This window comes from Rhinatrema bivittatum, chromosome 5 (genome assembly GCF_901001135.1).
Source record: "Rhinatrema bivittatum chromosome 5, aRhiBiv1.1, whole genome shotgun sequence".
Classification (NCBI taxonomy): domain Eukaryota; kingdom Metazoa; phylum Chordata; class Amphibia; order Gymnophiona; family Rhinatrematidae; genus Rhinatrema; species Rhinatrema bivittatum.
Genome location: NC_042619.1, coordinates 284,678,645 through 284,705,662, shown reverse-complemented (window position 1 = coordinate 284,705,662; position 27,018 = coordinate 284,678,645). Strand labels below are relative to the sequence as shown.

At 44.7% G+C, this 27,018-nt stretch overlaps 1 protein-coding gene across 2 annotated transcripts in view; it reads right to left on the bottom strand.

Moving 5' to 3' along the window:
* LOC115092774 (disintegrin and metalloproteinase domain-containing protein 20-like) overlaps window positions 1-27,018 on the bottom strand; it is a 180,446-nt gene that overhangs the window by 145,514 nt on the left and 7,914 nt on the right. For both annotated transcript variants that reach the window (XM_029604078.1, XM_029604076.1), the window contains exons 2-3: window positions 26,413-26,495; window positions 25,524-25,588 (exon numbers count right to left, since the gene is read on the bottom strand). In XM_029604078.1, the coding sequence (XP_029459938.1) occupies window positions 25,524-25,588; window positions 26,413-26,495 (148 nt within the window). The remainder of the gene's footprint in view (window positions 1-25,523; window positions 25,589-26,412; window positions 26,496-27,018) is intronic.

Sequence of the window (27,018 nt, the reverse complement as noted above, 5' to 3'; positions counted from 1 at the left end):
TCTCTTTCCTTGAGTTAACTATTTTCCCCGAAGCAGCTTTCATTGATGGAATATGGGTCTTCCCTCTATGTATTCGGACTAGGTTGGCCATGTGTCTCCCCGCTTTATTCCCATACTTGAAAAAATTCCTGTCCGCCACCTGAAATGCTTTTTGAGCTCTCTGGTGGAGAACACAGTTAAGATCTCGTAGCACACTAAAATATTCCAATTGCTTTTGTGATGTGGGATGAGTCACCAAAGCTTGCTTTAACTGACTCAGCTTATCCTCCAACTCTAATATCTGATGGTTCAACCGTTTCTTACGATATGCTATATACGATATAACTTCCCCTCTGAGTACTGTCTTGGCAGTTTCCCAATATAATTGGGGCTCAGAAGCATGTTGATGGTTGTGCCTGTCGTATTCTTCCCATTTTTTCCTAAGAAATTCCTGAAATGATTTATCAGTGCGCAAGTAGCTTGGAAATCGCCAGAATCTCTCCTCCGGTTCCCAATTCTGGAATCTTAATTCTACCCATATGATTGCGTGGTCCGATATCCCCTGAGCTCCTATAACTGCCTTGGTGAGAGCCTGCAGCCCATCCCTGGGTATTAAAATGTAGTCTATTCTGGAGAGGGAGACATGTGCTCTGGATATATGTGTATAGTCCTTTTCTGTGGGATGGAGTGTTCGCCAGGAATCCAACAGAGAGAATTCCGAACAGAGAAAGGGTACCCCCTTCCCCTTCCTATTAGCTGCTGCCGGGCTCGGAGGAGTTTTATCTAAGGTAGGATCAGCCGGAAAGTTGAAGTCTCCTGCAACCACCACATATCCTTTCGCATGCTCTACTAATTGTGACAAAATATATGTATAAAAAACATGGGAGTAGGCATTCGGTGCGTATAAACAACATATGGTGATTTCTCTGCCATTCAGTGTGCCTATCACCATTACCATGCGTCCCTCCGTATCATGCAAGACGTTCGCTATGGAGAAAGAAGCATCTTTATGAATCAAAATAGCTACTCCGCCTTTTTTCCCCACTGCTGGGGTATAATGACAAGATCCAACCCAATCCCTTTTTAATTTTTGACTTTCCAACGCATTTAAGTGTGTCTCTTGTATGCATGCTACCATGGGGTGACATGTTTTAAGTTGCTTCAGTACCTTGTATCTTTTTACTGGAGAGCCTAATCCATTGACATTCCACGAGAGAATCCGGGATTCACCCGCCATGTACATGGAAAAATATATCAGAGGAGCAGCCAATCGTACCCAAGCACCAGAAGCTGGACTGGAGCAATATCATGAAGGAATAACATGATGATCCCTCACCAGTTCCCTGTTTTCCAAATTCCTTAAGGCATAAGTCCCTCGGTAACAGCATATTTATGTACTCTGTATCACAATGTTGTTTACCTCGTGCCACCCAAAAGCTCAGATATTGTACACCTCTCTCTGACCCCCCGTATGGCCTACCCTGACCTCCGCGAATCACACACACATATCTTTCACTCATGTACCCTTCCCCAAACCCCCCTCCCCCCCCATCTAATTTCCCATCTTTACTTAGAACCCCCATCCCTATCCGCCCTCCCCTTAGAAGTGAACCTTTTGAAATCTACTCCCCTGTCTTGGGGTAGAGATCACGTTACATGTGATCGGGTGCTCCGCTCCTTTTCCCTGAAACTGCCATGAGACAATCCGTCATTATTTTACTCCGTTCTCCCCTTCATAGTTGTATGAAGTACAGTTAGGTGTGTAAAAATAAGAATAAAAGTAAAAAGTAAAAAACCGAGAGCAAAGAAAATAATTAGAGTAGTAAAGAATAATAGGAGATAAATGGAAGGGATAAATAAGAATAGAGCGGTACCTACATAGAGGCAGAAAGAAGAGAGAGAGGAGTTGAAACTTAACCAGCATAAACTTGGCCTCTAATAATATTTAATACTGTTGACAGTAATTTCTTTCCTAGAGACCTGAAGTATTAACACCATCCTTTCTCTCTATGTGGGCCTTACGCCCTATGGTACATCCATGTACTAGGTAAGAGCATTGAAAAGGAGAAATAACAGGTTCTTTATATGTAAAAAACATTGTAAGTGTGGTTAGGTATCTCATCCAGTGCCCCTCCCGTATGCAGTTACTGTAATAGAAAACGTACACATATGCCACATACAAGAGATAAACCCAATATTCAATAAACAGGAAGAAGAATTACTAAAATAGTACCAGCAACGAATGCCAAACGAGACCAGAAAAAAAAAAAAAAAGAGAGCATAAGTATTATGTAAGAAACCAAGTCCTGGAAACTAGAAAATTGTCCAAATTTTTACCAGGTGAAAATATTTTCCCTTCCTTATGTTGCGATGATGATACTGCATTACGAAAAGCTACTTGCAATCAAGTTCGTCACTAGATCCCGCTCGTAGTCAGGCTGGATCTGCTATCCGTTGAAAAATTATTTTCAAATGTCCTCGGTATCCAAGCAGTCAATATAGAAAGTAGTAACCGGGGTAAGATGGAACGTGTTGGCCACACCTGCTGCGCCATTTCTTGAGTGTAAAACTACCAGATGGCCGGCGATACTTTTCCCTTTCGTCTTTTCACTTCACAGTTAGCACATTATGTGAGAAACCAAACCCTGGCAAAAAAAAAATAAAATTATCCAGATAGTTACCGGGTGAAAACACTGTCCCTTTCTTTGTTTGCGAAGCCACTGCATTGCGAAGAGCTGCTTGTGATCAAATTCGGCACGAGGACCTGCCAGTAGCCCAGCTAGTGCTGCCATCCCTCGAAACCTTATTTTCAAATGTCTTCTGCATCCAAGCAATCAATAACGAAGATAATAGAGAAAAACTGTACTTAAACTGTATTTAAACTGTGCCCAGAGACTCCAGGTCTCTCCCCTATTCGGGGATAAAAGTAACAAGTCAGCAAACCTGCTGCGCCATTTCTTGAACATAAAACGACAAGATGGCCGGCGATTCTTTTCCTTTTCGCTCTTTCATTTCACAATTGACGCCAGAAATTTCCGCGCGGCTTCAGGCTCGTCAAAAACAAATGTTTGGTTATCGTGCCATATTTTTTAAACGTGCTGGAAATTGGAGAGTGAATCTAACTTGTTTATCGTACAGCGCTGAACAAATGGGAGAGAAGTTTCTCCTGAGAACTGAAACTTTAGCCGAATAGTCTTGAAATATTCTTATTCTTTTACCTTCATAGGCCAAATCCTGCACGTTTCTATATGCCTGGAGGAGCGTCTGCTTGTGGGAGAAATTTAGAATCTTCGCTATTACAAGCCGCGGGCGACTTTCTCCTTCTTTGCGTTGTCCCAGCCTGTGCGCTCTTTCCACGTGGAAGGCCGAGGAGATTTCTGGCACATGAAGGGCATCCGGGAGCCAAGTTTCAAGAAAGCTGCTCAAATTATTTTCTATCAGCGTTTCTGGGAGTCCCATCAGCCGAATGTTGGAACGTCTAGCCCTGTTTTCCAAGTCATCTATCTTATTGGTTTGGGACTCGACTTGTTTCTCCAGCGCTAGAATCTTGCTCGTTAGAGAGAGATTATCATCTTCCAGCAAGCTGACTCTCCCCTCGATCCTCTCAAATCGCGGGTTGATTTTGTCTAAGGCCATACGAACATCCGAGATTTGTGTAGATATTGCTGCTAGCTTCAAAATCAAGGGTTTCCATGAGAATCGCCTTAAAATTCTCCGTGGTCGTGGGAGTTAAGGGCAGCGATTCAGTCGATGTTTCACTCGCCGCCATTTTAGGATCCCCTGCTTTAGGTTTTTCTCTCTCCTTCCTTCCAGCTCGTATTGGCATGCTGGGAGACGAACGGTTCATATAATTAGTGGTTGACATGTACCCTTACAGTCCCCGAAGATCTTGATAAATTTTTTGCAGTTTAAATATCGGGGTTCTTGCGAATTCGGAGCGGGGCACCCGGAGCTCTCCTAAACCCGACCGCCTTCGCTCATCACATCACGTGATCTCCGGTTTAATTCTTTTTAAAACTTGAAGCTTATAGAAGCAGTCCTTGGTGATATTATTGATTGATTTCTTTAAATTCAGATGATTGTCTAGTATGACTCCTAAATCTCGTTTGAGAAATCTGTGTGTCAGGAGCTGTAAAATCGGTGTTGGTCGAGTGTTCAGGGGAGATGAGAAGGATTTCCGTCTTGGATGCGTTGAGAACCAAATTCAGGCTGGAGAGGAGACTTTTTATGGATTTCAGGCAATTTTCCCAGTAGTCAAGTGTTTTTGGCAGGGTTTCTTTTATGGGGATCAATATCTGAACATCATCTGCATAGAGGTAGTGTGTTAATTTTAGGTTAGTGAGCAGTTGGCAGAGGGGTAGTAAGTAGATATTGAAAAAGGTTGGAGATAATGAAGAGCCTTGTGGAACGCCTAGCGTTGATTTATAGCTTGGTGATTCTTTGTTGTTGACTCTAACCTTGTAGCTTCTATTGTTGAGGAAAGAGTTGAACCATCTGAGGGCGAGACCCACGATTCCAATTTCTGAAAGACGGTTTAGCAAGATGGCATGGTTTACCGTATCGAAGGCCGCTGAGATATCTAGGAGGACCAGTAGGTATGATAGCCCTTTGTCAAGACCCATGAGGATGTGGTCTGATAGGGAGATGAGAAGGGTTTCTGTGCTGGTGGATTTTCGGAAACCATACTGTGAAGGGTAAAGTATTTTATTTTCGTCAAGGTAGTCAGAGAGTTGTGTTTTAACAACTTTCTCTGTGAGCTTCACTAGAAACGGAAGGTTAGATATGGGTCTGAAATTGGAGAGTTCTTTTGTGTCCAGATTGGGTTTCTTCAAGAGGGGTTTGAGAGATGCTGTTTTTAGCTCATCAGGGTAGATTCCTTGGGCTAGGGAACAGTTTATGATGTTGGTGAGTGATCTGGAGATGGTGCTGGGGATGAGAAGCAGAAGTTTAGTTGGGATGTGGTCTGTCAGATGGATGGAGGGTTTCATTTTCTTACGAGCGGATTCTATCTCCATGGTGGTAGTGGGTTCGAAGGAGTCCAGGATGTCTCTAGGACGATGGGAGGGATTAGAGTTGAAGGCTGAGGCTATTGTGTTAGTGGGGAGTAGTGCCAATGTGTTTGCAATTTTATCCTGAAAGAAGCATGCAAGATCATTAGCTTTTGATTGAGCCTGTTCATCAGGGATGGTGGGGGCAGAGGGTTTTGTGAGTTGGGATACGAAGGAAAACAGAGCCTTGGCATCATATTGTATATCGTGGATTCTGCTTGCGTAGAATTCCTTTTTTGTCTGTAGCAGAGAGGTCTTGTAGAGATGGAGGGTGTGTTTGTAATCTGATAGTGTTGTGGTGTTGGGGTTTTTACGCCATGTGCCTTCTTTATGTCTGAGGTCTAGCTTCATTCGTTTAAGTTCTGGGGAGAACCAGGGTTGTTTTGTTTTTTGTGACCAATTGATGGTTTTTGTCATTTTCGGGCAGAGTTTATTGGCTATTGTTTCCATGATACTGCTCCAAGAGAGAAGCGCAGAGTTGGGGTTGGAGATATCCAAATTAGGGAGATCTTTAGTTAGATGTTCACTAAGAGTGTCGGAGGGGCATAGTTTCCGGAAGTGAATGGTAGAGTGAGGTTGAGTTTTAGCAGGATTTACCTTGGTAGCGAGAGTAGTTGATATCAGGGAGTGGTCTGACCAGGGTACAGGGGTGCAGTCTGGTGCATTCTTGTGAGACAGGTTTGAGTTAATGAAAATGAGATCAAGCGTGTGTCCTGCTTTGTGGGTAGGTTTATTGATGATTTGTTCAAAACCCATTGCTCTGAGAGCGGAGAGGAAGGTTTTGCAGATAGGAGAGAGTGGTGAGGCGTCAACATGTGAGATGAATGTAGTTGGTGGGTTACTTGGATTGTAGAATGAATTGGTTGAATGGCTTGGATCCATTGTGATCTTAATGTCCATTGAGTTACTCTCATGGTGAGCCATGCCATAGGAAGTGACATGTACTGTGGAGGCCATGTGACATAGTAAGGTTAGAAACTGATGAGCTATTGTTTGTTTCTTTGAGTGAATCAAGTTTGCCAGTAGGGAAAGTGTCTCTGCTCGATCCTCGGGTAGAAAAGCTTTTGAGAGGCTGGTGTTCAATTCTGCTCCTATGAATTGAAGCAGGTGAGATGGAGTGAGATGGGAATTTTGATAATTGATGAGAAAACCCATGGAGTGAAGTAGAGTCATTGTGCGACTGAGAGAAGCAAGAGCTCCTTGTTGAGATTTTCTGATGAGCCAGTCATCTAGATAGGGGAAAACATGGACACCATCCTTGTGCCAGTGTGCTGCTATTACTGCCAGACATTTGGTGAATACTCTGGGAGCAGAGGCAAGTCCGAATGGCAGCACTCTGTATTGGAAATGTTGACAACCCACCATGAAGCGCAGATACTTGAGATGAGGAGGGAATATTGGTATGTGAGCGTAAGCGTCTTGTAGATCCAGAGAACAAAGCCAGTCTCCTGTTTGAAGAAGTGGAAGCATGATACCTAGAGAAACCATCCTGAACTTTTCTTTCTTCAGAAATTTGTTGAGATTTCTGAGGTCTAGGATGGGACGTAGGCCTCCTGTTTTCTTTGGAATGAGGAAATATCGGGAGTAGAATCCTCTGCCCTGCTGAATCCGGGGCACCGGCTCTATGGCTCTGGCTCTGAGAAGGGTGGATAATTCTGCTTGTAGATTAATTATGTGATTTTCAGTTAAAGGCAGAAGTCTCGGAGGAGAATCTCTTGGAATTGAGAGGAAATTGAGTTGGTAGCCTCGAGATATTATTGCGAGTACCCATTGGTCTGTTATTTGTAACCAATGGTTGTAGAAGGTGGCTACTCAGCCTCCTACCAGAAGCTCTGGTTGAGGAGTGGAGAGATGGCTTCGGTCTCTAGAAAGAACCTCAAAAGCCTGCAGTCGGTCCCGTCTGTGGCAGAGGTTGAGGTCTAGTCGCCCTAGTTTGTCTGGGCTGAGCTCTTTGTTGTGGCCTAGAAGATCTGCCCATTGATGTTGGAGGGTAATAACACCTCTGTCGATAGAAGGGCCTCCCAGGTTCTTTCCTTTGAGGCCTACGGGTTGACTGTGTAGATGGATCCTGCAGACATATAAGAGAATACTCTGCTCAAACGATCCTCTGTGATGTTGTCCAAATGTGGTAGGTAGGTTGCTTGTAGGGACACCCTGGAAGTCTCTGCCCATCTGAAGATTCAGATCCCCTCTTGGCACAGAGTCCAGGAACCTGACCCTCCTTCCTTGTTCATGTAGAACATTACATCTTGGTTGTTCATGTATTTCATGAGACATTTGCCCTTGAAAAGGTCCAGCAGGTGTTCCAGATTGCTCTGAGTTCCAGCAGGTTTATTTGATAGCGGGATTTGGTCAGGGACCATAACCCCTATGTCTTTAGATCCGCTAAGTGTGGCCCCCAGCCCTTCCTCGAAGCATCTATGGTGAGGACTAACTGATGGAAGAAAAGTGGAAGTGTGTTCCCATTAACAGATTGGTCGGGGAGAGCCACCATGCAATATCCTTGTTCATGGTAGCTCCACCTGACAGTGTAATGGCTGCATGAAATGAGTCCAATGCCACTTCAGGTCCTACTGCAGGCACCTCATATGGAGTTTGGTGTGAAGTACCACATGAATGGCCACTGCCATTCGGCCTAGGAGGGTCAAAATGTTCTGGGCAGAGGGATAAGGTGTGTGCCGGTCTCTCTACCAGGGATTGTATTATCAGGGCTCTGTCCTCTGGCAGGTATGCTTTTTCTTTGACTGTGTCGATCTTGGCCCCAATACAATGTAGCTGTTGTGTGGGATGAAGATGAGACTTTTCGTAATTTACGAGAAACCCTAGTCCCTCCAGACAATGGATCATCTGGCTGACATGGGCAATCAGGGTGTTTACATTTGAGGCTACGAGGAGCCAGTCATCTAGGTACGGGAAGAGCTGGATGCCAGCTCAACAAAGGTGAGTCACTACCGCCACCAAACATTTGGTAAAGACCTTAGGGCAGATGCAAGGCCAAAGGGGAGCATATTGTACTGAGTGCTGCACATTGGTCTGGAAACACAAGTAACACCAAGAAGAACGGTGCATCTTTTAGGTCAAATTGAGCACATCCAGTCTTTGGGTTGCAGAAGGGGATGAATTTCAGAGAGGTCATCTTGAACTTTTCTCTTGCAAGGAATTTGTTGAGAGCTCTCAAATCCAGGATTGGGTGGAGTCCCCCTGATTTCTTCGGGATGAGGAAATATTGGAAGTAGAACCCCTCATTCCATTTGTGTCCTGGCACTCATTGTATGGCTCACTGGTGCAGGAGGTTGGACAGCTCGTTTTGGAGAAGTGGTTCCTGGGAGCTCGCTGGCCAAAGGAGGGGGCTGTGTGGTAGAGGCGGGATACTCTTGAAGTTGAGATGATATCCCTCCTGAAATATAGTTAAAACCCAACGATCTGACGTGATCAATTTCCAGACAGCAAATCCCCCCCCCCCCCCCAACCCTGAAAGCTCGCATCTATCATTAGTACTAACCATTGCAGCATCTCTGAGGAAACTCCCTTCCTATAACTTTGAAGGATACTAAGAAAACAGGAAAAATAGGGCATTCTATCCGAACCATGCACTTCTGAGTGATTTTATATTTTCTCCCATCATCCAGTTTAAAAGCTGCAAGCGGATCATCTAAGGAAGGGAGCCTGTAAGGGAGTCAGTTGGACCATTAGATGATCAAGGGGTAAAAAGAACACTTAAAGATGACAAAAAGCCATAGCAGAGAGACTTAATTATTTCTTTGCTTCAGTATTCATTGAGGAAGATACCTGACAAACTGACAAACTAAACTGACAAACTGACAAACTAAACAGCAGCAAATCACCTGGACCAGATGGTAATTATCCCAGATTTCAGAAAGATCTGAGAAATGAAATTGTGGACCTGCTACTGGAAATTTCTAAACTATCAATATCATCTATGGTATCTGATAACTGGAGGGATGCCAGTGTAATGCCAATTTTTAAAAAGGGATCAAGGGGTGATCCAGGAAATTACAGACCAGTGAGTCTGACATTTATGCCAAGCAAAATGGTAGAAATTATCATAAAGAAAAAAATAGATGAACAAAGTGATGCACTTAGGAAAGAGTAACCCAAATTAAACCTATATAATGCAAGGTTCCACATTAGGAGTCACCACTCAGGAAAAAGATCTAGGTGTCATTGTTGAAAATGCATTGAAATTGTCTGCTCAATGTGCAGCAACAGACAAGAAAGCAAATAGAATGCTAGGGATTATTAGGAAAGGAATGAAGAATAAAACAGAAAATATTATAATGCCTCTTTTGCTCCATGGGGCAACCTCATATCGAGTATTATGTGCAGTTCTGGTCACCATATCTCAAGAAAGATATAGCAGAATTAGAAAAAGGTCAAAGAAGAGCGACTAAGATAAAGGGGTTGGAACAATCCCTTATGAAGAAAGGTTAAAGAGGTTAGGACTCTTCAGCTTGGAGAAGAGACAGCTGAGGGGAGTTTTGATAGAGGTCTATAAAATGAGTGGAATGGAACGAGTAAAGGTTAATCGATTATTTACTCTTTCGAAAAGAAGAAAGATCAGGAGACTCACAGTGAAGTTACTAGGTAATACATTTAAAACTAATAAGAAAAAATATTTTTTACTCAACGCATAATTAAGCTCTGGAATTCATTGCCAGAGGATGAGATGAAAGCAATTAGTGTAGCTGTATTTAAAAAGGTTTGGACAAGTTTCTGGAAGAAAAGTCCATTAACCATTACAGTAGAATGCAGAAATCCACTATTCTTGGGATAAGCAGCTTGGAACCAATCTACCCCTTGGGTTCCTGCCAGGTACTTGTGACCTGGCTTGGCCACTGATGGAAACAGGATACTGGGCTTGATGGTCCCTTGGCCTGACCCAGTATGACAAGTATTATGTCCTTATGCTCTTACCATGTAGTCCTGAGACTGCGGATTCCATTACCTGAGCCTGCACCCCATCTGGGCTGCCTGGGATGAAAGGACTGAGATCTACCCAGAGGTCGAGTCCTCTGAAAAGCTGCTCCTCTGTAGGGTTGAAAATGTCTGAACTCCCTCCCTAGTACTACCTCTCGTGCTGAAAGATCGCATTGCCTGTTTCTTATCCTCTGGAAATCTAGGAACTGGGGACTCACTCCACTTTTTGGCCATCTTCTTCAGCTCACTCCCAAATAAGAGCAAGCCTTTAAAAGGCAACTTCGTAAGGTTAGACTTCGAGGTTGTATCGGCTGACCAATTTCTCATCCATAGCTGAAGTCTAGCTGCTATTACCGAAGCCACCTCTCTGGCCAAAGTACAGATCAAATCGCAGCTGACATCGGCCAAAAAGGCAGCTGCTAGTTCCATCACTGCCCTGGAAATTACACCAGATTCATTGTTCTCCTGAGAGAACAGTAAACAAGAGCAAGCAACCAGGGAACAATAGGATGCTATCTGAAAATTCATTGCCATTACTTCAAAGGCCTACTTAAAGATAGCCTCAATTCTCCCATCCTCAGCATCCTTTAAGGCCACTCCCCCTTCTACGGGAATAGTTGTCTGCTTGGTGATGGCACACACAAGAGCATCCACCTTAAGAAAACATAATTGCTCTCGTGAGGCTGGATCCAGGGGGTAAAGTCCTTCCAAGCTCACTCTTTGAAATTAGCTTCTGGGGTGCACTACTCAAGATCAATTTCTTCTGGAATAGTCTCCAAAACAGGAAAGAAACATGAGGCTTCATGCAAAGAAATCAAAATGGGATCTTTCTTTAGCTCAGACATGAATGCAGCCACAGGCAGTCCCAGCAACTTCAAGGTCTGGGAAATCAAAGCTGGTAACATCTTTGTGAAAGAACTGCAACATAGTTCTATACAACTCCAATCCTGAAGGAATTTCCCCATCCTCCAGGGAATAAGGATTGGTTTCATCATCCGTGCCATCTAGATCACCATCGGGAAGACTGGCAGCTGATCTAGGCATGCCCCAGCACTTACCTGCTGCACCAGGGGTGCAAGGTCTCACCACCTGTAACCCAGAACTGGTACCAGCGGTTGGGGCAGAGAACTGTGCCTGAAGAAAAGACTATAGTCCTTAAAAAATTCTACTCAAGAAAAGGCAGAGAGGGATCCATGCCAAAACCATGGGTCACTTGTCCTAAGCCCACTGAGCTACCATCCCCCGCTGACGAATCAATTAGGTGAGCTCCAAAGTTAGGGGACCCTTCTGGCAGCAATTTTCCCAGTGTCATATCAGGCTAGGAAGAACCGGGCTTAGTAAAATCAGATGAAGGCAATTCCCCTTGAGCCTCCAAGCAACGCTGACACAAGTTAGAAGGAACACCAGGGGGGCTGATGACATCAGCGGAGCGAGTGGCAGCTTAGCCCTTAGCTCCAGACCGATCCAATTGGAATCTCATCTGTTTGTGGCCATCCAGGACTCATTTTGGGCGATAGAGATCTCATTCCCTCGCTGAAACTCACCCCATGTTGACTCGGAAGAAAGGACCCAATTTTCAAAAATACTCTTACCAAAAAACGGATCGAGAGGCCCGCTCCAAAAAATTCAAAATGGCGGTCGCGACTGAAACAGAGCATGAAGAAGAGGCTGAGGAGTTGGCGACGGCCTCAGACTCTGAAATCCCTACCAGGGGTGAGTTCAAAACTTGGTTTAGTGAGTTGAGGCATGATCTTCAAAACTTTAAAGCAGAGATCAGGGAGGTGGTGGGAGACCTGAGAGATGAAGTAAGCGATATGGGGCGTCGCATATTTGAATATGAGACACTAACAGAGGTGCAGACGGAATCTCTCAGCATAATTAAAAAAGAGAATACAGCCATGTCTCACGAAATACAGCAACTCTCTTTGAAGCTTGAGGACTTAGAGAATCAAAGCCGTAGAGTAAACCTCCGGTTTAGAGGCATTCCGGAAACCCAGGAATATTCAGACTGTATGCAAGTCATCTCCAAACTCTGCACAGGATTTCTACAGGCGCAAGAAGATAACACTTCTGGGGATGTTCCTCCTTCAACTACAGTGAAAATTGAAAGAGCGCATAGGGCCTTAGGGCCTAAATTGGCTAATAAGGCTAAGGATGTCATTGCCTGTTTTCATGAATATGCTGGTGCGCAAGCAGGGGAAATTGCACTTGGATGGCCATGAGATTCAGGTATTTGTGGATATTTCCCCCCTCATTCTCAAGAAACATTTGGATTTGAGACCTGCTACCACGCTCTTGAATAAAGAAAATATCTGCTATCGGTGGCTATTCCCCTTTGGGATTGGATTCACTATTCAAAGCAGGACATACAAGGCCCAATCCTTGAAGGAGGCAGCAAAATGTCTACAGGAAGCAGGCTTTAGTTTACCAGAATATCAAGCCCCTGTCTCACCTAATACAGCACAGAAGGATGAACCCCGCTGGCAGAGAATGGGCAAAGGGGGAAAGAGACTGCGCTGCACACCAGATCCGGATAATACTATATATCATAGACATTGAGAGTCCCTGGATGGCTACGTAACTGTATGCTGATTTTTTTTTTCTCAAGATTCCTTTCCGGGATGGGCAGCGGGAGCTCTGCTGTGCCATACCCCCTGAAATGGGTTACGAGACCAGAGGTTTGAATGGTCTCATGATGCGGGGTGGGGGTTTTTTTTGTCTTCCCAAATGGTTTGTTTATGTTTATGCAAGCATTCTGTTTTAAGCCAGGGGCATACCCTTAAGGATCTGCGTTTGCATCTAGATATGATGTTTGGGAACTGTGTACCTTTTGTGGATAAATGACGACCTTTAGATTGTTATCCTTAAACGTTAAAGGATTAAATACTCCACGCAAGCGTAAATTACTGTTCAATGATCTTCAGAAGGATAATATTGCGATAGCTCTATTACAGGAGACTCATCTGAAGCGGAGATTTGAACATTTAATGCGATCACCTCAATACCCTCACCAATTCTGGTCTGCTTGCACAAGGACAGCACGCTACACAGGAGTTGGGATTATGTTCCAGACAGGTTTTGTTTTTGAATTGGGTAAATTGCGCTTACATCGCATTTACCCACATATCTCAGATAGATGTTGGAAAGGCTGTGGGGGTGAAGGGACCTTTTTTCATCTTTGGTGGGACTATAAGGTAGTATCATAGTTATGGAAATCTGTTGCCGCCTGGGCAGCAGATATCCTTCACCTTCCTATAGTGTTTACTCCTCAGATTGCTTTGTTAAATGGGGGGTCTCTTTCGGGCGACAAATATATCTCCCAGTTCACAAAGTTTGTGGCAACGGCGACCAGATGTGAAATTGCACTCCACTGGAAGGCCTCTACAGGCCCCAATTTGGACAAAATTCAAGCAAGAGTGGATAAGGTTTATTCCCTTTGTAAAATAACTGCTCATAAACAGGGAAAGATAGGATCCTTTCTGAATATATGGCAGAAGTATCAGGTTTGGAGGAACTTACGTGCTATGTGTTGAATGCCCCTTAGGGCTTATTGGATATTAAGGGTTTCTCACTAGTGTATGCATGATGCTTGTGAGAGATGGATTTGCTGGGAAGGGGATAAAATAACACAGAGACTGTTTTCAGTTTATTGTTTGTTGTATCTTTAAATCTATGTATTCATGGCTGTTGTACATTACTGTTGTTGTCTCTAATAAAAAACTTAAATTTCAAAAAAGAAGGAACACCAGGCTGAGATGCCCGAATATGAGGCATTTAGACTGATGGTGCCTATAGCTAAGAAACCTATCAGTACGCTGAAATAAGCATCTGAGAAGTGTGCATTCAGCTGTTACCACACGGCAAAAAACTAGGCGTCCAAAATTTAGGCATCCAAAATATAGGGCTCAATAATTTTATTTATTTAAAACCATATATATACCGCTATTTGGATATAACCATCATACCGGTTTACAGTTTTACAAATATCAAAATAAAAAACAAACAATGTCTCCAATGATAATATCTCCACACTCTTACTCTCTTAAAAAATTTTAAAATAAAAAATTACAAAAAAGGAATAAAACATGCATGCATTCATTAGTCATTTGATTCATTGTTTAATAACTCCTGATTGCTAGTCCTTGCTCCAATTAATTATTGCTATTATTTCTCATCCTTTTCTGTGCCAAAGGCTTGCTGAAATAACCAAGTCTTAAGTTTTGTTTTAAATTGTGCTGGGCCACACCATTTGCACACACAGATAAGCATGTGTGCTTGGGCGCACAGATGGAGGCCCCTAATCAACTGGATGTCCAACCAGGTTCCCAATCAAGCATCCGACTAGGCGTCCAAACAGGTGCACAATTGGAGGCACACCTGGACACACAGCTAGGCGCAATTGCACAATCTGATGGAACTGAAGAGGGCAGCCTAAATGGGCAGGAAAAGCATGCAAAAATTCCACCACAGCCTATTATGCGGCAAACAAAGAAAAAGCCTGAGAGCAGGGCCTAGCCAAAAGGTCACTCAACACGCCAGGCTGCCCACGTCCCGAAAATCCCACGGAGGCAGGAATGAATATCGGATCGGCGCACCGAGCAAAGAGACCGAAGGAGAGAGGAACCCCTACAAAAACACCTTCACTGATTATTATTTTTTTATTCTTTACCTGAGCACAACTTGTCCCAGCTGAGAATAGAATCGGTCTCCAGCTGCAAGGGGAGAGGGCATAAACCTTCACCGCTGCACTTGGCTTCCTGCAAACACTGCCTTTCAGCTGTTTTGTTAAACAGCTAAGTTCACGCCAGCTGAAAACCAGCTACCGGACCAAAGCACTCATTTGAGGGAGAGATCCAAGGATATAACCTCAGGAATTCTCGACTGAGGGAGGAACCATATGGTATCACCCAGGAGAACGGGGCAAAATAAGTTTCCTTCTTTTCTCCTTCTAAAATTTAAAGCAATCCCAGTAGGGAGATACACATCCACCATCTGCTGGAAAGCAGATGGTGGATGTGTGTTCTCCCAGGACAGCGGGATGTTAGTCCTCACAGATGGGTGACATCATCAGATGGAGCCCTGTCATGGAACACTTTTGTCAAAGTTTCTAGAACACTGAGCATGCCCAGCATGCCACCAATCCCGTGGCCACACGGGGTCCCCTTCAGTCTCGTTTCATAGCAGAAAAATACGAGTGAAAAATAAAACAAAATGTAGGTGAACTCAACTCTGCGGGGTGGTGGGTGGGTTTCATGAGGACTAACATCCTACTGTCCTGGGAGAACACCTGTTACAGGTAAGTAACTCTGCTTTCTCCCAGGACAAGCAGGATGGTAGTCCTCACAGATGGGTGAATAGCAAGCTGCAGGCTGCTCCTGGAACACCCTGGGCCATCAGACACCCAATAACGTGCAACAAGTACAACAACAGGGGTGCAGTTGGCAACAACGAGGGCAGCCTAAACTTCATACTGGGCCCTAGGTAAAGAGTTGGGTTCTTACACTGGAAACAGATTACAGAGCACAGACTGGCCAAAGATGCTGTCCTGTCGACCATCCTTGTCCAGACAATAATGGGCTGCGAAGGTATGGAGGGAATTCCACATCACGACCCTGCAGATTTAGGAAATGGGGACTGCCTGGAAGTGTGCTTCTGATGCTGCCATGGCCCTCACTGAGTGCACATTCACTCAGCCCTCGAGCGGAAGGCCTGCTTGCTGGTAGCAGAAAGCAATACAGTCTGCCAACCAATTAGACAGGGTCTGCTTGCCCATTGCAACTCCAAGTCTATTTTTGTCAAAGGAGACAAAGAGTTGGGTGGACTGCCTGTGGGCTGAGGTGCACTCTAAATAAAAAGCAAGAGCATGCTTGCAGTCCAAGGTATGCAGAGCCTGCCCACCTGCATGAGAGTCTGGTCATGGGAAAAAGGTGGGCAACACAATGGACTGATTCAAGTGAAAGTCAGTCACTACCTTAGGCAGGAACTTCGGGTGAATGCGCAGCACCACCCTGTCATGGAAGAACCTCGTGTAAGGTGGACAGGTCACTAGGGCCTGCAGTTCACTGATTCTGCGAGCAGAAGAAACCGCTACAAGGAAAATTACCTTCCAGGTGAGGTGTTTGAACTTGCAGGAGTGCAGGGACTCAAATGGAGGTCTCATGAGCCACGTCAACACTATGCTGAGGTCCCAGTCCACAACAGGAGACCATCGTGGAGGCTTCAGTTGAAGTAAGCCTCTCATGAAATGCCCAAGTAAGGGCTGCACCGAGACTAGGGTGTTGCCCACTCCTCTGTGGTAGGTGCTGATGGCACTCAGAAGGACCCGGATTGAGGTAGTCTGAAGACCAGACACCGAGAGGCACCAAGGTAGTACAAAAGCCTAGGAGTGGGGAAAGAGAAAGGTTCAAGACCCTCCTGCGTGCACCAGGATGAGAACCTCCTCCACTTTGCTTGGTATGACTTCCGCGAAGCTACCAAGACTTGCGAGACATTATCAGAAAGGTCGAGGAATCGTAGTATTAGCCTTTCAACATCCAGGCCATTAGGGATACTGACCGGAGGTTTGGTTGATGTAGACTGCCCAGATCCTGTGTGATGAGATCGGGCGATGTGCCCGGATGAATGGTTTCCTGGTTAGAAAGGGCGTGTAGAATGGGGAACCAGACCTGACGCAGCCAATGTGGGGCTAAGAGGATCATGGAGCCTCGGTTCTGCTGAGCTTCACGAGAGCCTTGCAAATTAGCAGAATTGAAGAGTACGCATACAGGAGACCTGCACTCCAGGAGTGGGCAAAGGCATCTATTGCTAGTCCCTTTCCTTCCTTGTGCAGGGAACAGAATCCGTCCACCTTGTGGTTCTGCGAGGATGCAAAGAGATCCACATCCGGCTGACCCCACTGGTGGAAGATCCTGTCCACTACATTTATTTATTTATTTAGAGATTTTCTATACCGATTATCGTTAGGAACATCTAATCGTTTTACAGCGAACAGCAATTCAGCAACAGGCTTTACACATAAATTGGTGAGCAGAAAGGCAGGAACAAAATATATATAACTTGGTCGTCAATGTAAATAAAGGCTATGAGAGGAAAAATTACACAGTTAACTTTAGTTTAAATTAATTGATTGTTATATAAGAAGATAAGTACATGCACAGACATATGATTTGGCAATCAAGATAATTAATAGTTTTCAAGGAAAGTAAATGTTTGATGGAATTTCGTTTAGATTAGCATGACATTATAAAATGAGATAAATAATACATACATACCAAAACTGAGAAGGGGAGAAAGGTAATTGGTGGGGGGGGGGGGGGGGGGTGGGGTAGCTAAGTAGAGGAGGGAGGAGGGGGTGCATAGAAATCTGGGGGGAAGGAGGTAAGCAGGACAGTTCAGGTGAAGGCTTGCTTGAAGAGCCATGTTTTGAGGTTCCATCCCCATGAGAGGTTCAGGGACCCCTCATGGGGCTGGAATGTCCGGCTGAGGCGGTCCGCTAACACATTCTTGGTCCCTGCCAGGTAGATGGCCCACAGGAGCATGGAACATGATAGGGCCCAGGTCCAAATCTGCACCACCTCTTGGCAGAGGAGATAAGAGCCTGTGCCCCCTTGTTTATTCATGTACCACATGGCCATTTGGCTGTCCATCTGGATGAAGATGATCTTGTTGGACAGGCAGTCCTGGAATGTGTAGAGTGCATACCACATCGTCCGGAGTTCCAGGAAGTTTATCTGGCATCTCGCCTCTGCTTTCGACCACAGCCCTTGCATTGGTGGCAGTTGACATGGGCCCCCCAGCCTAGGTTGGAGGCATCCGTGGTCAAGGTCACCTGAGCAGCTGGGAACTGAAAGAGAAGCCCCTTGCTCAAGTTGGATTCCTGCACCCACCAGGCAAGGGAGACCTGGAGTGGTTTGGTTATCTGGACCAGTGCTGAGAGTTTCTGAGTGGCTTGGAGCCACTGAGACTGCAGGGTCCATTGTGTGAGCCTCATGGTTAGGCGGGCCATTGGGGTGATGTGCGCCTATGATGCCATGTGACCCAGCAACTTCAAGAGCAGGTAGGCTAAGGTCCTCTGCCAGCAACGGATGGATCTGGCCAGCCCAACCAGGGTGGCTATGCGTTCGCAGGTCTGCCCCGATTGAAGTTCGGTCATTGAGACCAGAGTCAGCTGGGATTTCGGGTAGTTCACGAGGAAACCCAGTGACTGGAGGAGGCTCAACTTCACATTCAGGGACTGAAGAGCTCCCTCTTTCGAAGAACTCTTAAGAACATAAGAATTTGCCATGCTGGGTCAGACCAAGGGTCCATCAAGCCCAGCATCCTGTTTCCAACAGAGGCCAAACCAGGCCACAAGAACCTGGCAATTACCCAAACACTAAGAAGATCCCATGCTACTGATGCAATTAATAGCAGTGGCTTTTCCCTAAGTAAACTTGATTAATAGCCGTTAATGGACTTCTCCTCCAAGAACTTATCCAAACCTTTTTTGAACCCAGCTACACTAACTGCACTAACCACATCCTCTGGCAACAAATTCCAAAGCTTAATTGTGTGTTGAGTAAAAAATAATTTTCTTCGATTAGTCTTAAATGTGCTACTTGCTAACTTCATGGAATGCCCCCTAGTCCTTCTATGATCCGAAAGTGTAAATAACTGATTCACATCTACTCGTTCAAGACCTCTCATGATCTTAAAGACCTCTATCATATCCCCCTCAGCCATCTCTTCTCCAAGCTGAACAGCCCTAACCTCTTCAGCCTTTCCTCATTGGGGAGCTATTCCATCTCCTTTATCATTTTGGTTGCCCTTCGCTGTACCTTCTCCATCACAACTAATATCTTTTTTGAGATGCGGAGACCAGAATTGAACACAGTATTCAAGGTGCAGTCTCACCATGGAGCGGTACAGAGGCATTATGACATTTTCCGTTTTATTAGCCATTCCCTTCCTAATAATTCCTAACATTCTGTCTGCTTTTTTGACTGCTTGCAGCACACTGAGCCGTCGATTTTAAAGTATTATCCACTATGATGCCTAGATCTTTTTCCTTATTTATATATTTTATTTAAAAATGTTTATATACCGCTTTTACAAACAAAGTTTAGTCAAAACGGTGTACAATATATCAGTCAAAACAAAACTCAAAATATAAAGTAACACAATTAAAAATTACAAAAAATACAATATAAATAAACTTAAAACAAAACCATAATTATTGAAAAATGAATAATAATACTACTAATCGGGTGCTATATGATTAATGTATGAAGAGTAACTGATTGATTATTTAGTGGGTGTAATTTTGAATGCAATTTGAAAGAAATGTGTTTTTAAAGATTTTTTAAATTGTTTTGAGTTTGATATGGATCTTAATGAGTCTGGTAGTGCGTTCCAAAGAGTTGGAACGCACTACCAGACTCATATATATGAGTCTGGTATATGATATATGACTCATATATATGACTCATATATATGACTCATATATATGACTCATATATATGACTCATATATATGACTCATATATATGAGTCTGACTCATATATATATATATATATATATATATATTGAAAAGCACCAGTCCAAGTACAGATCCCTGAGGCACTCCACTGTTTACCCTTTTCCACTGAGAAAATTGACCATTTAATCCTACTCTCTGTTTCCTGTCTTTTAACCAGTTTGTAATCCACGAAAGGACATTGCCTCCTGTCCCATGATTTTTTAGTTTTCTTAGAAGTCTCTTATGGGGGACTTTGTCAAACGCCTTCTGAAAATCCAAATACACTACACATCTACCGGTTCACCTTTATCCACATGTTTATTAACCCCTTCAAAAAAATGAAGCAGATTTGTTAGGCAAGATTTCCCTTGGATAAATCCATGTTGACTGTGTTCCATTAAACCATGTCTTTCTATATGCTCTACGATTTTGTTCTTTAGAATAATTTCCACTATTTTTCCCGGCACTGAAGCCAGGCTCACTGTTCTATAGTTATCCGGATCGCCCCGGAGCCCTTTTTAAATATTGGGGTTACATTGGCCACCCTCCAGTCTTCAGGTACAATGGATGATTTTAATGATAGGTTACAAATTTTAACTAATAGATCAGAAATTTCATTTTTTAGTTCCTTCAATACCCTAAGATGCATACCATCTGGTCCAGGTAGTTTGCTACTCTTTAGTTTGTCAATCTGGCCTACTACATCTTCCAGGTTCACAGTGATTTGGTTCAATTTGTCTGACTCATCACCCCTGAAAACCATCTCTGGAACTGGTAACTCCCCAACATCCTCATTAGTAAACATGGAAGCAAAGAATTCATGTAGTCTTTCTGCAATGGCCTTATCTTCCCTAAGAGTCCCTTTAACCCCTCGGTCATATAATGGTCCAACCGACTCCCTCACAGGTTTATTGCTTTGGATATATTTTTAAAAGTTTTTATTATGAGTTTCTGCCTCTATGGCCAACTTCATTTCAAATTCTGTCTTTGCCTGTCTTATCAATATTTTACACTTAACTTGACAATGCTTATGTTTTATCCTATTTTCTTCAGATGGATCCTTCTTCCGTCACCTTTTATCCATGAGGGTAATCATTTTGCCTTCCTTCCACCTTTCTTAATGCGTGGAATACATCTGGACTGCACCTCTAGGATTGTATTTTTAAACAATATGCATGCCTGTTGAACACTTTTAACCTTTGCAGCTGCACCTTTCAGCTTTTTTCTATTTTCCTCATTTTATCAAAGTTTCCCTTTTGAAAGTTTAGTGTTAGAGCTGTACATTTACTTATTGCCCCCCTTCCATTTATTAGTTTAAATTTGATCATGTAATGATCACTATTGCCAAGTGGCTCCACCACTGTTACCTCTCTCACCAAATCCTGCATTCCACTAAGAATTAAATCTAAAATAGCTCCCTCTCTTGTTGGTTCCTAAACCAATTGCTCCATGAAGCAGTCATTTATTATATCCAGGAAGTTTATGTCTCTAGCAAGTCCTGATGTTACATTTACCCAGTCACGATTTTTGGGGTAATTGAAATCTCCCATTATTATTGCACTGCCAAATTGGTTAGCTTCCCTGATTTCTCTTAGCATTTCATCATCTGTCTGAGCATTTGGTCCAGATGGACAGCAGTATACTCCTATCACTATACTCTTACCCTTCAGACATGGGATTTCTACCCATATAGATTCTACTGAGCATTTAGTCTCTTGTATGATCTTTATCCTGTTGGACTCTATACCCTCCCGGACATAAAGTGCCACACCCCCACCAAGTTGATCCTCCCTATCATTGCGATATAATTCTTGATGAGCCAATCGTCCAGATATGGGAACACATTTATTTATTTATTTAACATTTTTTTATACCGGGATTCATGTAAAATTTTACATATCATCTCAGTTTACATTGTAACTGAAAAACAGGCATGTGAGAATGCAAATTACATAGAACAGGGCATAAAACTTGGATCAGAATACATGGGGAAACACATGTACCCCATCCCGGCGCAAATGTGCTCCCACCAATGCCAGGCACTTTGTGAAGACCCGATGTGCGGAAGCTAGTCCGAAGGGGAGAACTCTGTATTGGAAATGCCAGTGGCCTATTACGAAGCGCAGATATTTGCGATGAGGTGGAAAAATGTGCACATAGGCGTCCTGTAGATCCAGAGAGCAGAGCCAGTCCCCTTGATGCAGTAGCAGAACTAGGTTACCCAAGGATACCATTCTGAAACATTTTCTGCAGAAGAACCTGTTTAAGGTTCAGAGATCGAGGATGGGACGGAGGCTGCCTTTTCTCTTTGGAATGAGAAAATACCAGGAGTAGAACCCTCATCCCTGCTGAGCCCAGGGAACCGATTCCACGGCTCTGGACCATAGCAGCAGCAAGAGTTACAACTCGAGGTTTGATGCGTGTTCTACTAGACTCCACACCAAGGAGGGTGGAGAGTCTGGAGGAACAGTGAGGAGATTCAGGCGGTAACCTTGTGCTACGATGGATAATACCCAACGGTCGGTGGTAATTGGGAACCAGTTGCTGACGAACTGGCAGAGACGACCCCCCACAGGTGGGTCGGACGATGTGGGCAAAGGGGATAGGCTTCTGCTCTCTGTATGCCAGTCAAAAGCCAGCCATAGAGCTAGGCTAGGGGGCTGACTGAGCCCTAGGTGCTCTCTATTGGCGAGGATGGCCTCTTTGGGAGGACCGAGCTGTACAAGCACGGGAGGATGGAGGGTAGTATCTCCGTTGCCTGTAAAACCGCCCCTAGTATTCATACGTGGCCCTCTACAGGTCGCCGAAGAGGGATCAGAGGTGGTAATTGATAACTGACGTACTGTCTCATGGTGTTCCTTGAGTTGGGCCACTGCGTCCAGGATTTTGTCCCAAAACAGGTTGTCTCCTATACAGGGGAAGTTGGCTAGTTTTTCTTGAAACTCCAGGCGAAGGTCAGAGGATTTTATCCAGGCCCAGCATCTGGCACTAATGCCTACCGCTGAGACTCTTGACACTGTCTCAAAAACGTCATAGGCTGCTCTCACCTCATGTTTCTAAGCTTCCAGGCTTTTCTGGAGAATGGATTCTAGGCCCTCCTGAAAATGTTGTGGAAGGGTCTCAGTGAACTCCTGGACCTGTTTCCAGAGGTTCCTGTTGTACTGGTTCATGTACAACTGGTATGCTGCTATGCGAGCAATAAGAATATATCCCTGGAAAACCCTTCGATTCAGGGCTTCTAAGGCTCTATGGTCCTTTCCTGGAGGGGCAGAAGAGTGAGGTCCTTCTGGCCTTTAACTGTGCTGATTCAACTACCACCAACTGGTGTGGCAACTGGCTCTTCTGAAAGCCTAGGTGGTATCCGTCTTCCTATTGATCGAAGCCACAGAACTTGGGTATTCCCGGAGTCAGTGAAGGAGTTCCAGAAGAACCTCATGCACCGGGACTGCCATCACCTCTTTAGGAGTGTCCACAAATTGGAGGACCTCCAAACATCTTGTGGTGGGAATCCTCTTTGGTTAAAAGATGGAAGGGAATTGTCTCTGCCAACGCTCGGACAAAACATGCAAGGAAGAGATCCACCGGAGGTGAGCGCAGTCTCTCTTCTGGCGGGGAAGGCTCCGACAGGTCCTCAAAGGCCTCCGAGGAATTATCAGAGGAGGCGTCTTCCCATGGGTCATAAGAGGCTTCCTCCTCACCAACAAACTGCCTGGGTCTAGGAGGGAGGCTAAAACCCAGAGTATGGGGTGCAGGCACCGATGGTGGGTGAAGTGGAATCGGTGGCGCTGGCATTGAGGGCACCAGGACCTGCAATGGATGTCGAGGCACCGGGAGGCCCGATGGGACGGGATCTGGTATCAGTTGTACTGTCTGTGGAGATGTGCGAGAAGCTGCATCTTCCTCCTCCGAGGAGCCTGGAATCGGGATTGAGACGGTGGGAAGCACCTGTGGTGTACAAGGCACCGAGGAGCCCACCAACATGGGCTGCGTTGATAAGGCACTGAGCAGCATGTCCAGTCTTTCCAGCAGAGGCGCCAAAATGGAGGGCGCCGGTTCCGATAACGGTATGGGGGTCTCGGTGGTGGCTGGAGACCCTGAAGGGCATTTAGCACTGCCTGTTGAACCATGCAGTCCAACTCCTCTCTGAACGAAGGTGCAGACAAGACCCGACCCTGGAGTAGGAGACAGGCTGGGCTTCATCAGAGCATCCATGGGGATCCGCAGAGCCTCAGTGCCCAGCACCAACATTAGTGGGGAACACCCTGGGCTCCCAGGTCCAGAGGAGAATGGAGCCTCCTCTCCCTGGGGCCTCTTCGGAGGGGGTTCGGCCCAGGCTGATGCCACTCCGGTGTTGGTGCCGGCACCGGACGGTGACGACTGTCGGTGCCGGTGTCGATGCTTCCCACAGTGCTCAGCCCGGTCCTTCTCTGGCGCTGAGGAAGATGAAACAGAAGTCTTTGAGTGTCCCAGTGCTGGTGAGGGGCGATCTCCCGCTCCCTGATCCTCTCGGCAGGGCATTGAAGGCGAGGGTCCCCAGTCAGATTGATCCCCATGACTCGATGTACCTGGTACCAGAATCAATGGAGCAGATTGCCTGGAACCAAACAAGTGCTCCATCTTGTCCAAGCAGGTACGCTGGCCTTTGGGGGTCATATGAGCACAGCTGGGACACCGACGGACGTCGAGGGAAGGCCCGAGACACAGAATACAAACGTTGTGTGTGTCCGTTATGGACATAGTCCGCGGACACTCAGGGTACTTCTGAAAACCGGTCACCAGGACAAAAAAGGGTGGTGTGCGGTCAGTGGCCATCGACCACCGGGAGGTAGACACTCGGGAACCGACCACAAAATATGCGAAAACACTTGCCGAGCACCAGAGGAATTGGTTCACGATGGGGGACTCCGGAGTGAGGAAAAATCTGAAGAAAAACTTCGAATTGCTCTGTGAGAAAATTGAGGAAAAATTTGTCACAGAGCTCCTTTAACCATGAGGCAACAGCTCCACAGCAAAAAAGAGACTGAAGGGGGACCCCGTGTGGCCATGGGGTTGGTGGCATGCTGGGCATGCTCAGTGTGCCAGTCAAAGTTCTAGAAACTTTGGCAAAAGTGTTCCGTGACAGGGCTCCATCTGATGATGTCACCCATCTGTGAGTACTACCATCCTGCTTGTCCTAGGAGAAATGGAGAATACTGGCAGGCTGATTTCACTGCAGGGGTATACTGTGATGTCCGTTTTGCTTCGTCTCCATCTACTGGTAAAAGTGCATAACCCATTGGTTTTGGATTCACCTCTCTGTATGCTAAGAAACTATCATTACTATATGCTGAAACATTTAACATTTTTCCAAAACAAGGCACATTGATAACTCCTAAGGTTTGCCCCATCCTGAGCATTCTGACTCTCATTTGGCTGAAAAAGATTGCAATAAGAATTGGGGGGGGGGGCCTCCCTATGATACTATTCTGCTTTCCCATGAAAACTTGTAAAAATATCTGAAATACTATTGCAGTCAAAAACATTGAGCTCAATAGCCAGTGTTTCTCCTCAAGCCATCATCTTGCTTATGAAGAATATTTTTGAATAGCAGTTGTGTTCTTCATTCAAAATTACTCTATCATATCCTTAAATTCACAGATCAGTTTTCCTTTTCAACCAAATAGAATTTTTCTTTCCACTTGTAGTATATTAGGGCCTGCTACGGCCACAGGCATAGTTCAGGAATATATTAAGACTGGACTAACTTAGTTATGGTGCAGGTATTTATTTACAATGCTTCAAAGATACAAGAATCAAAATAGTAGCTTGTAAACATCCACTGTCTGAATGTATCCTGAGGTCCTACCAGCTCCCTGGGGCCTCCTCAAGCTCTATAGGCCTGGGCTCTTATGGCAGGGTGAAAGGAACCTCCTTCACCCAGAATCTCTTACGGCCTTCTGCCTTAAGCAGACCAGGGTTAAAAGCCTGAACCGGGCTCCTTAAGGTAGAATGAGGGCATTGTCGGTACACTCTGTCACACCACTGTCATTTGAAATGAGCTAACGTTGAGACACTTCACTTACCTATTTTGCGTTAGGTGCACAATATATGCTTTCCCTTGTATCTTAATGGCATAAGACACATAACCCTACAAATTTCAGAGAAAAATATTTTAATACATTGCAGACCAAATGCTTTGATATCTTGTCTTAAATAGTATATATTTATGTCTGTTAAAGCATATTTACTTTTCCCTAGAAATTATGATACAATCCATCAATGAACAGTAATGTGCAATCTAATAGATTTCTCATTGAATTCCAAAAAGTAATCTTAGGTACAGTGAATAGGTTAATAACAAAGAGGTCAATAAACACCACTTAGCTGGTTAAGTAATTATCCAGCTAAGTGGCAAAAGCTTAATATCTGACAGGAATCAGCAGCTGACACTTAGCCGAATAACTACTTATCCAGGTAAATATTTAGCCAGCTAAGTGGAAGGTGGGGCATGGAAGTAACTGAGAGGAGTTGAATTAGTTGGATACATTATCTGGCTAGCTCCCATATTCCAAGTGAGATGGATAACTTATCCAGCTAAATCTGGTCATGACGCAGACCTATCCTAAACTTAACTGGATAAATGTATCTGGCTAACTCTTAAATACTGTTTATATTCAGTTGTGCAGCCCTACCACTGAATATCCCGTCTAAGTTAGCCAAATAAGCCTATCTGGATAACTAGCTCAGCTGGATAGCAGCTGAATATGGAGCTCATAAATGTAGTCTCTGCTTTACCAATACATAAGCAGGACAGGAAGAAAATATTTTGCTAGCTACTTGTTAATATTAGAATAATGAGTTACAAATAATAACCAGTAGTTTCTTAGGTACTTAATATTAGAAAGGCTCCTATTTTGTCACAGAGTACAGTCATCAAATCTCACCACCTCCTGCATTCAAAAGCCAAAATACCTTCATTTCTCTGCCATCTTTTGCTTCTAATTTCTTTGGAATCGTAACTTCATACGATGCTAACTTTGAAGTCATATCACAACCTAAGAAAAAAAGACAAATACAATGGGAACAAAAAATAAATAATAATGTACAATAAATAGAATCAGAAGTAGATGCTATGGTGGAGTCAAGATGGTGGCCATTTGAGAACTGGGAGAAGGTTGCTCCGCTGAATGATTTCCTAGAATAAGTATTCTCTTGCTAAGATTTGAAATAAATGCCTCATACTAAGCGTAAGGCCTGGCTCCGAGAGAGCCAGGCAATTTCCGAATCTTCTGATGCAAGGCAAGCCACAATACCAACCTTTTTTGCATAGACGCTGAAAGAGCCGGGAGCGAGTGCCAAGTTGGACAGGGACGTTGAGCGAACGTCTCAGTCATTGGCAGAGGAGATCTCGCTGAGTCCCGGCACGCCAGAGACTCCGTCCCCACCCCAGCGAGAGGGAGAGAGATGGGAGATTGTGCCTGCGAGTTCCCCGGAGAGCCTCATGGTGCCTGGAGGCCGGAAAGAGGATGAACCGGGAGGAATATCTCAGCTGGGAACATATTTACCTCCGAGATTGAT